At 47.4% G+C, this 14,883-nt stretch overlaps 1 protein-coding gene across 1 annotated transcript in view; it reads left to right on the forward strand.

Annotated features, from left to right (window-relative positions):
* Positions 1-14,883, forward strand: part of MTPAP (mitochondrial poly(A) polymerase) — a 105,352-nt gene that overhangs the window by 9,232 nt on the left and 81,237 nt on the right. Inside the window, exons 2-3 of the mRNA XM_063922035.1 lie at positions 670-837; positions 2,343-2,561. Of these exons, the coding sequence (XP_063778105.1) occupies positions 670-837; positions 2,343-2,561 (387 nt within the window). The remainder of the gene's footprint in view (positions 1-669; positions 838-2,342; positions 2,562-14,883) is intronic.

A 14,883-nucleotide genomic window follows, 5' to 3' on the forward strand; every position in this document is an offset into this window, starting at 1 on the left:
TGTTTTGGATTCGAGTGTTTTTTTTTTAAAAAACACGACGAAAAAAAAACAGCTTAAAACATAGAAATTTGAAGTGGTCATTTTGAGCCCAGAAGTATTATTAACCTTCAGAAAACCATAATTTCCATCTCATGTTCAGTCTATGCTGACCACAGGCTTCTGCAATTTTATTGACTGTCCTAAATAATTTGTAGCTAGAAGTGATCGTTGCTCTGGACAACTTCTCCGCTTTCTATTTTGAAGGTTTGATATATCTGTTCTGCTTGAATTTCTGCTTGCACCCCTCCTGAGGTGCGAGCGGAAGGCTGGCAAAACTAGTGCTGCAGTGCTCTTTTGTGTCTTGGCGCAGTGCACACAGCATTGCGGCGGGCCACTTAAGTGGGAGAATGCTGGTTCTCGCAACTAAATAGCCGATTTAAGGCGCAAGTACTGGCATTCTCTGACATAACAGCGCGCTGAATTGAATAGCTCCAGGACCTCCTTCCCGGCGCGGTTAAAACAGCACACTGAAATTGTATCGACCCCAATGATTATGTAGTAATTTTGTAACATTTATCTTCATTTTATCCTATTATTATTAATGATTTGTATGAAACACTACAGATTTGAGCTGTCCACAGTCTGATATGAGCTTTAATGATTAAATGTGTCTTTGCAGCATTCACAGAGCAAGAGCAAACCACACGGAAAAACTTCGAAGATGTCCAGAAAGAACGACAAATTCAGGCCAGACATTCGGTGTTAATAGGCTGCCCACCTAAAATCAATGAAAGTAAATTTTTGAGGTTTTTATCACAGCATGGGAAAGTAGCCAATCACTTTTTTTTCAACAGCAATGTAAGTATGGCCACAGTGTTTGTAATGCAGATTTAAATATACTCTTCATAGAGTAACATCACATAATAGTGGGCCTAATTCAGATCTGATCGCAGCAGCAAATTTGTTAGCTAATGGGCAAAACCATGCTGCACTGCAGATGGGGGGAGATAGAACATGTGCAGAGAGAGTTAGATTTTTTTGGGGGGGGGGGGGGGTGTTCAAACTGAAATCTAAATTGCAGTGTAAAAATAAAGCAGCCAGTGTTCACTGCACATAAACAATATAACCCACCCAAATCTAAACGCCAGTACTCACGGCCCGATTTGGGAGAGATGTGTGCATGTGTGATGTGTGCTGAGCGTACGGGGGTGGGGTGGGGGGGGGTGGGGGGGGAGCGCTCATTTCACCCAGCGGGTGAAATGAGCGACCTGCTAGATTGGCCTGCACGATGCGCGGGGCTGCGCATCGCTATCGCTGTGGGGGGTACACACGGAGTGATCATGCTTAAAATCTAAGCAATCTAGTCAGATTGCTTAGATTTTAAGCAGCGATCGCTCCGTGAGTTCCCCCCTTTACTCTCTCTGCAAATGTTATATCTGCCACACCTGCAGTGCACATGGTTTGCCCGTTAGCTAATACATTTGCTGCTGCGATCAGCTCTGAATTAGGCCCAGTGTCCATTTAGAAATAAAGGAAAGGAATATGTATGGACAAGGCATATAGGAACCCTAGGCATGTATATGACTTGTACACCAGGCAAAAACTCACCATTACTTCCGTGTATTTGAATTTGCTTTTAATGTACAGTACATCATCCGGCCTAGTGTTCACTCATCATCAGCCCCACAATGAATAGTAGATAAAGCTACACTGCGGTGTTACGCCTCTACTGCTTTATTTTACTATGCAATTTAGGGGTTTAGATTCCGTTTGCTGTTTGGCATGTTTTTACTTACATTTTTATTAAAACAAAAACACTGCTGACAAACTTGCAAGACATAGGCATACGGGTCAAGCATAATGATCATCACACACATTGATAAACAATATACAATAAATAAATCCTAGCATGCTTTCATAGGCGTTATATAGACAAGGCATCAGATGTTATGAATACAAAAAAGTGAAAACAACGGTTAGAGAGCATTTGGCTATAGGACATGTACAATATATAGGTGTTAATACAGCCCACAGCTTGTGTAAAATACAGACGAGTATATGATGCTCGGATACAAGTGCAAAGTATATACACAATAAAAATACCAAAGAAAGAAATAAGGGCAACATAATGCAGTATTTATGGTTATTATGGTTCTGACTAAATTTACATTCAACGAAAGAACTTATTTTAAATAAATGATCATGGTGTTGAAACAACAATGTTCTCCTATTTAGTTTATTAAAATGCGGGGTACTGTTGCATGTGACATTTGTGTAACTTTGCTTATTTATGTAAGATAAAATGAGACATTACAGTAGTACGTATTACTTTTTGGTAACCCTAAAACTGTCTTCTCTTCTAGAGCACTAACGCAGTTGTGGAATTTGTGGATACACAAAGCATAGATTCACTCCTAGCGGCCACTAAAATCCCTACTGATGAGGAGGCCTGTGTAGTACCATTTAAATCCAGATTTATTAAAATCAAAGCTAAAGATTTGGATCCGCACTTGGTCAAGTTTTGCCCGCAGTCTTCTACCTCTCTAAGCGACTTGATAGAGAAGTTATGCACAGCCGAGAATGTGAGTCGAGAATTTATTGTACTTTCTGATTGTATTACAGGTTGAGTATCCCTTATCCAAAATTCAAAAGCACACATTTTTGGTTCCCCTACTGAGATACACACACACACACACACACTCTCTCTCTCTCTCTCTCTCTCTCTCTCTCTCTCTCTCTCTCTCTCTCTCTCTCTCTCTCTCTCTCTCTCTCTCTCTCTCTCTCTCTCTCTCTCTCTCTCTCTCTCTCTCTCTCTCTCTCTCTCTCTCTCTCTCTCTCTCTCTCTCTCAGTGGGGGACCCAGAAAGGTGAGATTTTGGATAAGTGATACCCACAGTCTGAAAAGCGCGTTTTTATCCATTCTAGTCTTATTGCTTGTACACGTTTTTTTTTTTTTTTTTAATTCATTCAACTATTTTCTTTGTACATGTAACTTCCCGAGCACCATTTATTCTGACTGAGCCCCATCCCGCATTTCTAGGTATATCACATGAAACCATATTTTTGTATTGTATCTAAACAAATTATATGTGTAGATTGCTTGTCATTGGTATGTGTATCACTTTCTGCTCTTATATCAGACAAGACATACGTTTACATTTGGTCTTCAAAAGTATGTGCTACAGTTTCCTTTTTTTCCATGTACAGTACCTCTGAATTGGTTCCTGCTCTGTAGAGAACAGGAGAAGCATTGTGAGCTCAGGGTATATTTGGGGAAGGAAGTCTCACTGTACAGAAGTAATAGCCCTCCTCTCTAGATACCAAAAAACTATACCCCGTTGTCCAGTTTGTTACAAGCAGTACCTAATCACTATGTAGTACAGCTCCAGGTATGGTGAGGTGACCTCACTATCCTGTGCCTCCCTGACACACCACTCCAGACCAGTGTAAAGTTAGAAGTGTTGTTGCAGGATTGCTGTAGTAACTGTGCAGTGCTGGCACATGGGACTCTGTGATGTGACAGATAAACACTATGGAGATGACGCACAGTTGAACATACGCCTATGTACGGTTTTGCACTGAATGTCCAGGATCCAAATGTACAAAAGATGGGGTGATGCAGCCTTGTATGCATTTCATTCGCAACTCCACTTACGACTGTAGAGGTAGAAAGGTGTTGTAACAGGATATTCTTGCATAGGAAAAGCCCAAAGCAGGCTTATTCACACAAATGTGGCTAATGCAGAGTGGGATCTAGCCAAAGTGTAGGTTCTTCATTGTGGTGACTCGTAGCAACTATAGTAGGTGCACACACATTGATGTGGCAGCATACTTACTCACATCAGAAATGGTGCTTTCCAGGATAACCTTGGTGCCCTTGCCTTACTGAACAATGTATTCATTTCTAGATCAGAGTAAGTATTACCTTATTTCTCTAACGTCCTAGAGGATGTTGGGACTCCGTAAGGACCATGGGGATAGACGGGCTCCGCAGGAGACATGGGCACTTTAAGAAAGACTTTGGATCTGGGTGTGCACTGGCTCCTCCCTCTATGCCCCTCCTCCAGACCTCCGTTTGATACTGTGCCCAGTGGAGACTGGGTGCATTTCATGGAGCTCTCCTGAGTTTCCTGTAAAGAAAGTATTTTAGTTAGGTTTTTTATGTTCAGGGAGCCTGCTGGCAACAGACTCCCTGCATCGAGGGACTGAGGAGAGAGAAACAGACCCACTTCTCTGAGTTTCAGGGCTCTGTTTCTTAGGCTACTGGACACCATTAGCTCCAGAGGGATCGGTACGCAGGTCTCACCCTCGCCGTCCGTCCCAGAGCCGCGCCGCCGTCCTCCTCGCAGAGCCGGAAGATAGAAGCCGGGAGAGTTTGAGAGGAAAAGACTTCAGAGGTGGCAGAAGACAGCTTGATCTTCATAGAGGTAACGCACAGTAGTGAAGCTGTGCGCCATTGCTCCCATTCACCTCACACACATCGGTCACTGTAAGGGTGCAGGGGGAGTGCCCTGGGCAGCAATATAAACCTCTCCTGTGGCAAATGTACATATATACATGTACAGCTGGGCACTGTACATGTATATAAAGAGCCCCCGCCATGTTTTAAAGAATTTTGAGCGGGACAGAAGCCCGCCGCCGAGGGGACGGGGCTTCTCCCTCAGCACTCACCAGCGCCATTTTTCTCCACAGCACCGCTGAGAGGAAGCTCCCCGGACTCTCCCGTGCTTGATACCACGGTGAAAGAGGGTTTTAAAGTAGAGGGGGGGCACATAATTGGCGCATATACATACTTGAAAAGCGCTACTGGGTAAACATTCTGTGTTTTTTCCTGGGTCATATAGCGCTGGGGTGTGTGCTGGCATACTCTCTCTCTGTCTCTCCAAAGGGCCTGGTGGGGAACCGGTCTTCAGAAAAGAGCTTCCCTGTGTGTGTGTGGTGTGTCGGTACGCGTGTGTCGACATGTCTGAGGTTGAAGGCTCACCTAAGGAGGAGGGGGAGTGTATGAATGTAAGGTCTCCGTCGGCAGCGCCGACACCTGACTGGATGGATATGTGGAATGTTTTAAGTGCTATGTTAAATAAATGTTAATTTATTGCACAAAAGATTAGACAAAGCTGAAGTTAGGGTACAGTGAGGGAGTCAACCCATGTCTGTCCCAATGTCGCCGGGACCTTCGGGGTCTCAGAAGCACCCACTATCCCAAATAGTAGACACAGAAACCGACACGGATTTAGACTCCAGTGTCGACTACGATGATACAAAATTATAGCCAAAAGTGGCTAAATGTAGCTAAATGTGGCTAAAATATGATTATTGCAATAAAAGATGTTTTGCATATCACAGAGGAACCCCCTGTCCCTGACACGAGGGTACACATGTATAAGGGAAAGAAACCTGAGGTCACCTTTCCCTCCTCACATGAGCTGAACGAATTATGCGAAAAAGCGTGGGAAACTCCAGACAAAAAACTGCAGATTCCCAAAAGGATTCTTATAGCGTATCCTTTCCCGCCAAAGAACAGAATAGGGTGGGAATCCTCCCCTAGGGTAGACAAGGCTTTGACACGCTTATCAAAAAAGATAGCGCTCCCATCCCAAGATAAGGCTACCCTCAAGGATCCTGCTGACTGCAAGCAGGAGGTTACCTTGAAGTCCATTTACACACATTCTGGTACGTTACTCAGACCGGCAATTGCGTCGGCCTGGGTTTGTAGTGCTGTAGCAGCATGGACAGATTCCTTATCAGCGGATATTGAGACCCTTGATAAGGATACCATTTTAATGACCCTAGGGCATATAAAAGATACTGTCTTATATATGAGGGATGCTCAAAGAGACATTAGTTTACTGGGTTCCAGAATAAACGCTATGTCTATTTCTGCTAGGCGAGTCTTATGGACCCGACAGTGGACAGGTGATGCCGACTCAAAGAGGCATATGGAGTTTTCGCCTTACAAGGGTGAGGAATTGTTTGGAGAGGGCCTCTCGGACCTCGTCTCCACAGCTACGGCTGGTAAATCTAATTTTTTGCCTTATATTCCCTCACAATCTAAGAAAGCGCCTCATTATCAAATGCAGTCCTTTCGTTCAAATAAAAGCAAAAGAGTACGTGGATCGTCCTTTCTTACCAGAGGTAAGGGCAGAGGTAAAAAGCTACACAACACAGCTAGTTCCCAGGAACAGAAGTCCTCCCCGGCCTCTGCAAAATCCACCGCATGACGCTGAGGCTCCCCTGAGGGAGTCCGCTCCAGTGGGGGCACGTCTTCGACTTTTCAGCCACATCTGGGTTCACTCACAGGTGGATCCCTGGGCAATAGAAATTGTTTCCCAGGGATACAAGCTGGAATTCGAAGAGGTGCCTCCTCGCTAGTTTTTCAAATCGGCGCTACCGACTTCTCCCCTGGAAAGGGAGATAGTGTTACATGCGATTCACAAATTGTGTCTTCAACAAGTGGTGGTTGAGGTTCCCCTGCTTCAAAGAGGGAAGGGGTACTACTCAACTCTGTTTGTGGTCCCGAAACCGGACGGTTTGGTCAGACCCATTTTGAATTTAAAATACCTGAACCTTTACTTAAAGCGGTTCAAATTCAAAATGGAAATCGCTCAGAGCGGTCATCGCCAGCCTGGAAGGGGGGGATTTTATGGTGTCTCTGGACATAAAGGATGCATACCTGCATGTTCCCATATATCCTCCTCATCAGGCGTACCTGAGATTTGCGGTACAGGATTGTCATTACCAATTTCAGACGTTGCCGTTTGGGCTTTCCACGGCCCCGAGAATTTTCACCAAGGTAATGGCGGAAATGATGGTGCTCCTGCGCAAGCAGGGTGTCACAATTATCCTGTACTTGGACGATCTCCTCATGAAAGCGAGATCACGGGAGAAGTTGCTGAACAGAGTATCACTTTCACTGAAGGTGTTACAGCGACACGGCTGGATTCTCAATATTCCAAAGTCGCAGCTGAATCCTACGACTCGTCTGCCCTTCTTGGGCATGATTCTGGACACAGACCAGAAAAGGGTTTTTCTCCCGATAGAAAAAGCGCAGGAACTCATGACTCTAGTCAAGAACCTGTTGAAGCCAAAACAAATGTCAGTACATCATTGCACTCAAGTCCTGGGAAAAATGGTGGCGACGTACGAAGCCATTCCCTTCGGCAGGTTCCATGCAAGGACTTTCCAATGGGACCTATTGGACAAATGGTCCGGGTCACATCTGCAAATGCATCAGCGGATCACCCTGTCCCCAGGGCCAGGGTATCTCTCCTGTGGTGGCTGCAGAGTGCTCACCTTCTAGAGGGCCGCAGGTTCGGCATTCAGGATTGGATCCTGGTGACCACGGACGCGAGCCTCCGAGGTTGGGGAGCAGTCACACAGGGAAGAAATTTCCAAGGCCTTTGGTCATTTCAAGAGACTTGTCTTCACATCAACATCCTGGAACTAAGGGCCATATACAACGCCCTACGTCAAGCGGAGACCTTACTTCGCGACCGACCAGTTCTGATCCAGTCAGACAACGTCACCGCAATAGCTCATGTAAACCGCCAGGGCGGCACAAGGAGCAGAGTGGCGATGGCGGAAGCCACCAGAATTCTTCGCTGGGCGGAGAATCATGTAAGCGCACTGTCAGCAGTGTTCATTCCGGGAATGGACAACTGGGAAGCAGACTTCCTCAGCAGACACGACCTGCATCCAGGAGAGTGGGGACTTCATCAGGAAGTCTTCGCACAGATTGCAAGTCGGTGGGGACTGCCCCAAATAGACATGATGGCGTCCCGTCTCAACAAAAAGCTACAAAGGTATTGTGCCAGGTCAAGAGATCCTCAGGCGGTAGCTGTGGACGCCCTAGTGACACCGTGGGTGTTCCAGTCGGTCCATGTATTTCCTCCTCTTCCTCTCATACCCAAGGTGTTGAGAATAATAAGAAAAAGAGGAGAGAGAACAATACTCATTGTTCCGGATTGGCCGCGAAGGACCTGGTATCCGGATCTGCAGGAAATGCTCACAGAAGATCCGTGGCCTCTTCCTCTAAGACAGGACCTGTTGCAACAGGGTCCCTGTCTGTTCCAAGACTTAACGCGGCTGCGTTTGACGGCATGGTGGTTGAAGGCCGGATCCTAGCGGAAAAAGGTATTCCGGATGAGGTCATTCCTACGCTAATAAAGGCTAGGAAGGACGTGACATCTAAACATTATCACCGAATATGGCGAAAATATGTTTCTTGGTGTGAGGCCAGGAATGCTCCTACGGAATAATTCCATCTAGGCCGTTTTCACTTCCTACAAACTGGAGTGAATTTGGGCCTAAAGTTAGGCTCCATTAAAGTTCAGATTTCGGCCTTATCCATTTTCTTTCAAAAGGAATTGGCCTCTCTACCTGAAGTACAGACTTTTGTGAAGGGAGTACTGCATATTCAGCCTCCTTTTGTACCTCCGGTGGCGCCTTGGGACCTTAACGTGGTGTTAAGTTTCCTTAAGTCACATTGGTTTGAACCACTTAGAACAGTGGAGTTGAAATATCTCACTTGGAAGGTGGTCATATTGTTAGCCTTGGCTTCGGCTAGGCGAGTTTCGGAATTAGCGGTTTTATCACATAAAAGCCCCTATCTGGTTTTCCATATGGATAGAGCGGAATTGCGGACCCGTCCTCAATTCCTACCTAAGGTGGTCTCATCCTTTCATATGAACCAACCTATTGTCGTGCCTGTGGCTACACGTGACTTGGAGGATTCCGAGTCCCTTGATGTGGTCAGGGCTTTGAAAATTTACGTGACCAGAACGGCTAGGATCAGAAAAACAGAAGCACTGTTTGTCCTGTATGCAGCCAACAAGGTCGGCGGCCCTGCTTCAAAGCAGACTATTGCTCACTGGATCTGTAACACGATTCAGCAGGCGCATTCTACGGCAGGATTGCCGTTACCAAAATCGGTTAAGGCCCATTCCACTAGGAAGGTGGGCTCGTCTTGGGCGGCTGCCCGAGGGGTCTCGGCACTACAGCTGTGCCGAGCTGCTACTTGGTCGGGGTCAAACACCTTTGCAACGTTCTATAAGTTTGATACCCTGGCTGAGGAGGACCTCCGGTTTGCTCAATCGGTGCTGCAGAGTCATCCGCACTCTCCCGCCTGTTTGGGAGCTTTGGTATAATCCCCATGGTCCTTACGGAGTCCCCAGCATCCACTAGGATGTTAGAGAAAATAAGATTTTACTCACCGGTAAATCTATTTCTCGTAGTCCGTAGAGGATGCTGGCCGCCCGTCCCATGTGCGGACTACTTCTGCAAGACTTGTATATAGTATATAATTTTCATCGGTCTTGGACTGATGCTATGTTGTTTTCATACTGTTAACTGGTTAGTATATCACAAGTTATACGGTGTGATTGGTGTGGCTGGTATGAATCTTGCCCTTGGATTAACAAAAATCCTTTCCTCGTACTGTCTGTCTCCTCTGGGCGCAGTTTCTCTAACTGAGGTCTGGAGGAGGGGCATAGAGGGAGGAGCCAGTGCACACCCAGATCCAAAGTCTTTCTTAAAGTGCCCATGTCTCCTGCGGAGCCCGTCTATCCCCATGGTCCTTACGGAGTCCCAACATCCTCTAGGACGTTAGAGAAATAAGGTAATACTTACTCTGATCTAGAAATGAATACATTGTTCAGTAAGGCAAGGGCACCAAGGTTATCCTGGAAAGCACCATTTCTGATGTGAGTAAGTATGCTGCCACATCAATGTGTGCGCACCTACTATAGTTGCTACGAGTCACCACAATGAAGAACCTACACTTTGGCTAGATCCCACTCTGCATTAGCCACATTTGTGTGAATAAGCCTGCTTTGGGCTTTTCCTATGCAAGAATATCCTGTTACAACACCTTTCTACCTCTACAGTCGTAAGTGGAGTTGCGAATGAAATGCATACAAGGCTGGGGACTCCGTAAGGACCATGGGGATAGACTGGCTCCGCAGGATACATGGGCACTTTAAGAAAGAATTTAGGTTCTGGTGTGCTCTGGCTCCTCCTTCTATGCCCCTCCTCCAAACCTCCGTTTGATACTGTGCCCAGATGAGCTGGGTGCTCTTCAGTGAGCTCTCCTGAGTTTGCTGAGAGAAAGTATTTTGATAGGTTTTTTATTTTCAGGGAGCTCTGCTGGCAACAGACTCCCTGCATCGTGGGACAGAGGGGAGAGAAGCAGCCCTACTCTCTGAAGCTAGGTCCTGCTTCTTAGGCTACTGGACACCATTAGCTCCAGAGGGATCGTACGCAGGATCTCACCCTCGCCGTCCGATCCCAGAGCCGCGCCGCCGTCCCCCTCGCAGAGCCGGAAGACAGAAGCCGGGTGAGTATGAGAAGCAAAGAAGACTTCAAATCGGCGGCAGAAGACTCCGTTCTTCACGGAGGTAACGCACAGCACTGCAGCTGTGCGCCATTGCTCCCACACACCTCACATACTCCGGTCACTGTAAGGGTGCAGGGCGCAGGGGGGGGCGCCCTGGGCAGCAATTGGGACCTCTTCGGCAAAAGTTTAGCATATATACAGTTGGGCACTGTATATATGTATGAGCCCCCGCCAAAAAATTGTACATTTAAGCGGGACAGAAGCCCGCCGCTGAGGGGGCAGGGCTTCTTCCTCAGCACTCACCAGCGCCATTTTTTCTCCACAGCTCCGCTGAGAGGAAGCTCCCCAGGCTCTCCCCTGCAGATACACGGTAGAAGAGGGTAAAAAGAGAGGGGGGGCACATAATTAGGCGCAAAAATCAATATAAACAGCAGCTACTGGGTTAACATTAAGTTACTGTGTTATTCCTGGGTTTATAGCGCTGGGGTGTGTGCTGGCATACTCTCTCTCTGTCTCTCCAAAGGGCCTTGTGGGGGAACGGTCTTCAAAAAGGGCATTCCCTGTGTGTGTGGTGTGTCGGTACGCTTGTGTTGACATGTTTGACGAGGAAGGCTATGTGGAAGCAGAGAGGGAGCAAATGAATGGGGTATCTCCGCCGACGGCGCCGACACCTGATTGGATGGATATGTGGAAGGTTTTAAATGATAATGTTAATTCCTTGCATAAAAGGTTAGAAAAAGCTGAAGCCTCAGGACAGTCAGGGTCTCAACCCGTGCCTGATCCTATGTCGCAGAGGCCGTCAGGGTCTCAGAAGCGCCCACTATCCAAAATTGTTGACACAGATACCGACATGGATTCTGACTCCAGTGTCGATTACGATGATGCAAACTTACAGCCTAAATTGGCTAAATCCATCCGTTATATGATTATAGCAATTTAGGATGTGTTGCACATCAGAGGAAACCCCAGTCCCTGACAGGAGGGTTCATATGTATGGGGAAAAGAAACCGGAGGTAACCTTTCCCCCCTCACACGAGCTAAATGAGTTATGTGAAAAGGCTTGGGAATCTCCAGATAAAAAACTGCAGATTTCCAAAAGGATTATTATGGCGCATCCTTTCCTGCCAACGGACAGGTTACGCTGGGAATCCTCCCCTAAGGTGGACAAAGCTTTAACACGCTTATTCAAGAAGGTAGCCCTGCCGTCACAGGATACGGCTACCCTCAAAGATGCTGCGGATCGCAAACAGGAGGTTACCCTGAAGTCCATTTATACACATTCGGGTACCTTGCTGAGGCCGGCTATCGCGTCGGCCTGGGTGTGTAGTGCTGTAGCAGCATGGACGGATACCTTATCTGAGGAAATTGAGACCTTAGACAAGGATACTGTATTGATGACCTTGGGGCATATTAAAGACGTTGTCCTTTATATGAGAGATGCTCAAAGAGACATTAGTCTGCTGGGTTCTAGAATAAATGCTATGTCAATTTCTGCCAGAAGGGTCCTGTGGACTCGGCAATGGACAGGTGATGCCGACTCAAAAAGGCATGTGGAGGTTTTACCTTACAAGGGTGAGGAATTGTTTGGGGAGGGTCTCTCGGACCTGGTCTCCACAGCTACTGCTGGAAAGTCAAATTTTTTTGCCATATGTTTCCTCACAGCCTAAGAGAGCACCGTATTATCAAATGCAGTCCTTTCGATCACAGAAAAACAAAGTCCGAGGTGCGTCCTTTCTTGCCAGAGGCAGGGGCAGAGGAAAGAAGCTGCACAACACAGCTAGTTCCCAGGAACAGAAGTCCTCCCCGGCCTCTACAAAATCCACCGCATGACGCTGGGGCTCCACAGGCGGAGCTAGGCCCGGTGGGGGCACGTCTTCGAAATTTCAGCCACAAGTGGGTTCACTCCCAGTTGGATCCCTGGGCAATAGATATTGTGTCTCAGGGATACAAGCTGGAATTCGAGGAGATGCCCCCTCACGATACCTCAAATCGTCCCTGCCAGCTTCTCCCCACGAGAGCGAAATAGTGTTAAATGCAATTCACAAATTGTATCTTCAACAGGTGGTGGTCAAGGTTCCCCTCCTTCAGCAGGGAAGGGGTTATTATTCGACCATGTTTGTAGTCCCGAAACCGGACGGTTCGGTCAGACCCATACTGAATTTAAAATCCCTGAACATATACCTGAAAAGGTTCAAGTTCAAGATGGAATCGCTGAGAGCGGTCATCGCAAGCCTGGAAGGGGGGGATTTTATGGTGTCTCTGGACATAAAGGATGCATACCTTCATGTCCCCATTTATCCACCTCATCAGGCATACCTCAGATTTGTGGTACAGGATTGTCATTACCAATTTCAGACGTTGCCGTTTGGTCTCTCCACGGCACCGAGAATATTTACCAAGGTAATGGCGGAAATGATGGTACTCCTGCGGAAGCAAGGAGTCACAATTATCCCATACTTGGACGATCTCCTGGGCATGATTCTAGATACAGACCGGAAAAGGGTTTATCTCCCGATGGAGAAAGCTCAGGAACTCATGACACTGGTCAGGAACCTATTAAAACCAAAACAGGTGTCAGTGCATCACTGCACTCGTGTCCTGGGAAAGATGGTGGCATCATACGAGGCCATTCCCTTCGGCAGGTTCCATGCGAGGACCTTTCAATGGGACTTACTGGACAAGCGGTCCGGATCACATTTTCAGATGCATCGGTTAATCACCCTATCCCCCAGGGCCAGGGTATCAATCCTGTGGTGGCTGCCGAGCGCTCACCTTCTCAAGGGCCGCAGATTCGGCATTCAGGACTCGGTCCTGGTGACCACGGACGCAAGCTTCCGAGGTTGGGGTGCAGTCACACAGGGAAGAAATTTCCAAGGTCTGTGGTCAAGTCAAGAGACTTGCCTTCACATCAACATCCTGGAACTAAGGGCCATATACAACGCCCTACGTCAAGCGGAGACCCTGCTTCGCGACCAACCGGTTCTGATTCAGTCAGACAACATCACCGCAGTGGCTCATGTAAACCGCCAAGGCGGCACAAGGAGCAGGGTGGCGATGGCGGAAGCCGCCAGAATTCTTCGCTGGGCGGAGAATCATGTAAGCGCACTGTCAGCAGTGTTCATCCCGGGAGTGGACAACTGGGAAGCAGACTTCCTCAGCAGACATGACCTCCACCCGGGAGAGTGGGGACTTCATCAGGAAGTCTTCGCGCAGATTACAAGACGGTGGGGACTGCCCCAAATAGACATGATGGCGTCCCGTCTCAACAAAAAGCTACAAAGGTATTGTGCCAGGTCAAGAGATCCTCAGGCGGTAGCTGTAGACGCCCTGGTGACACCGTGGGTGTTCCAGTCGGTCTATGTATTTCCTCCTCTTCCTCTCATACCCAAGGTGCTGAGGATAATAAGAAAAAGAGGAGTGAGAACAATACTCATTGGGGGTAATTCCGAGTTGATCGCAGCAGGAACTTTGTTAGCAGTTGGGCAAAACCATGTGCACTGCAGGGGAGGCAGATATAACATGTGCTGAGAGAGAGAGATTTGGGTGTGGTGAGTTCAATCTGCAATCTAAATTGCAGTGTAAAAATAAAGCAGCCAGTATTTACCCTGCACAGAAACAAAATAACCCACCCAAATCTAACTCTCTCTGCAAATGTTATATCTGCCCCCCCTGCAGTGCACATGGTTTTGCCCAACTGCTAAAAAAATTTCCTGCTGCGATCAACTTGGAATTACCCCCATTGTTCTAGATTGGCCACGAAGGACTTGGTATCCAGATCTGCAAGAAATGCTCACAGAGGACCCGTGGCCTCTTCCTCTAAGACAGGACTTGTTGCAACAAGGGCCCCGTCTGTTCCAAGACTTACCGCGGCTGCGTTTGACGGCATGGCGGTTGAACGCCGGATCCTAGCAGAGAAGGGCATTCCGGATGAGGTCATTCCTACGCTGATACAGGCTAGGAAGGACGTGACAGCTCAACATTATCACCGTATATGGCGAAAATATGTTGCTTGGTGTGAGGCCAGGAATGCTCCTACGGAGGAGTTCCAGCTGGGCCGTTTCCTTCACTTCCTACAGTCCGGAGTGAATTTGGGGCCAAAAATTGGGTTCCATTAAGGTCCGGATTTTGGCCCTATCCATTTTCTTTCAAAAGGAGTTGGCTTCTCTACCTGAAGTTCAGACGTTTGTAAAGGGAGTGCTGCATATTCAGCCCCCTTTTGTGCCTCCAGTGTCACCTTGGAATCTTAACGTGGTGTTGAGTTTCCTGAAATCCCACTGGTTTGAACCACTCAAAACGGTGGAGTTGAAATATCTCACGTGGAATGTGGTCATGCTATTAGCCTTGGCTTCGGCTAGGCGTGTGTCAGAATTAGCGGCTTTGTCACATAAAAGCCCCTATCTGGTTTTTCATGCGGATAGAGCAGAATTGCGGACCCGTTCACAATTTTTGCCGAAAGTGGTTTCATCCTTTCATATAAACCAACCTATTGTGGTGCCTGTGGCTACTACTGACTTGGAGGATTCCGAGTTGCTTGATGTGGTCAGGGCTTTGAAGGTTTATGTAGCCAGAACG

The sequence above is a fragment of the Pseudophryne corroboree genome, chromosome 5 (genome assembly GCF_028390025.1).
Source record: "Pseudophryne corroboree isolate aPseCor3 chromosome 5, aPseCor3.hap2, whole genome shotgun sequence".
In the NCBI taxonomy this organism is placed as follows: domain Eukaryota; kingdom Metazoa; phylum Chordata; class Amphibia; order Anura; family Myobatrachidae; genus Pseudophryne; species Pseudophryne corroboree.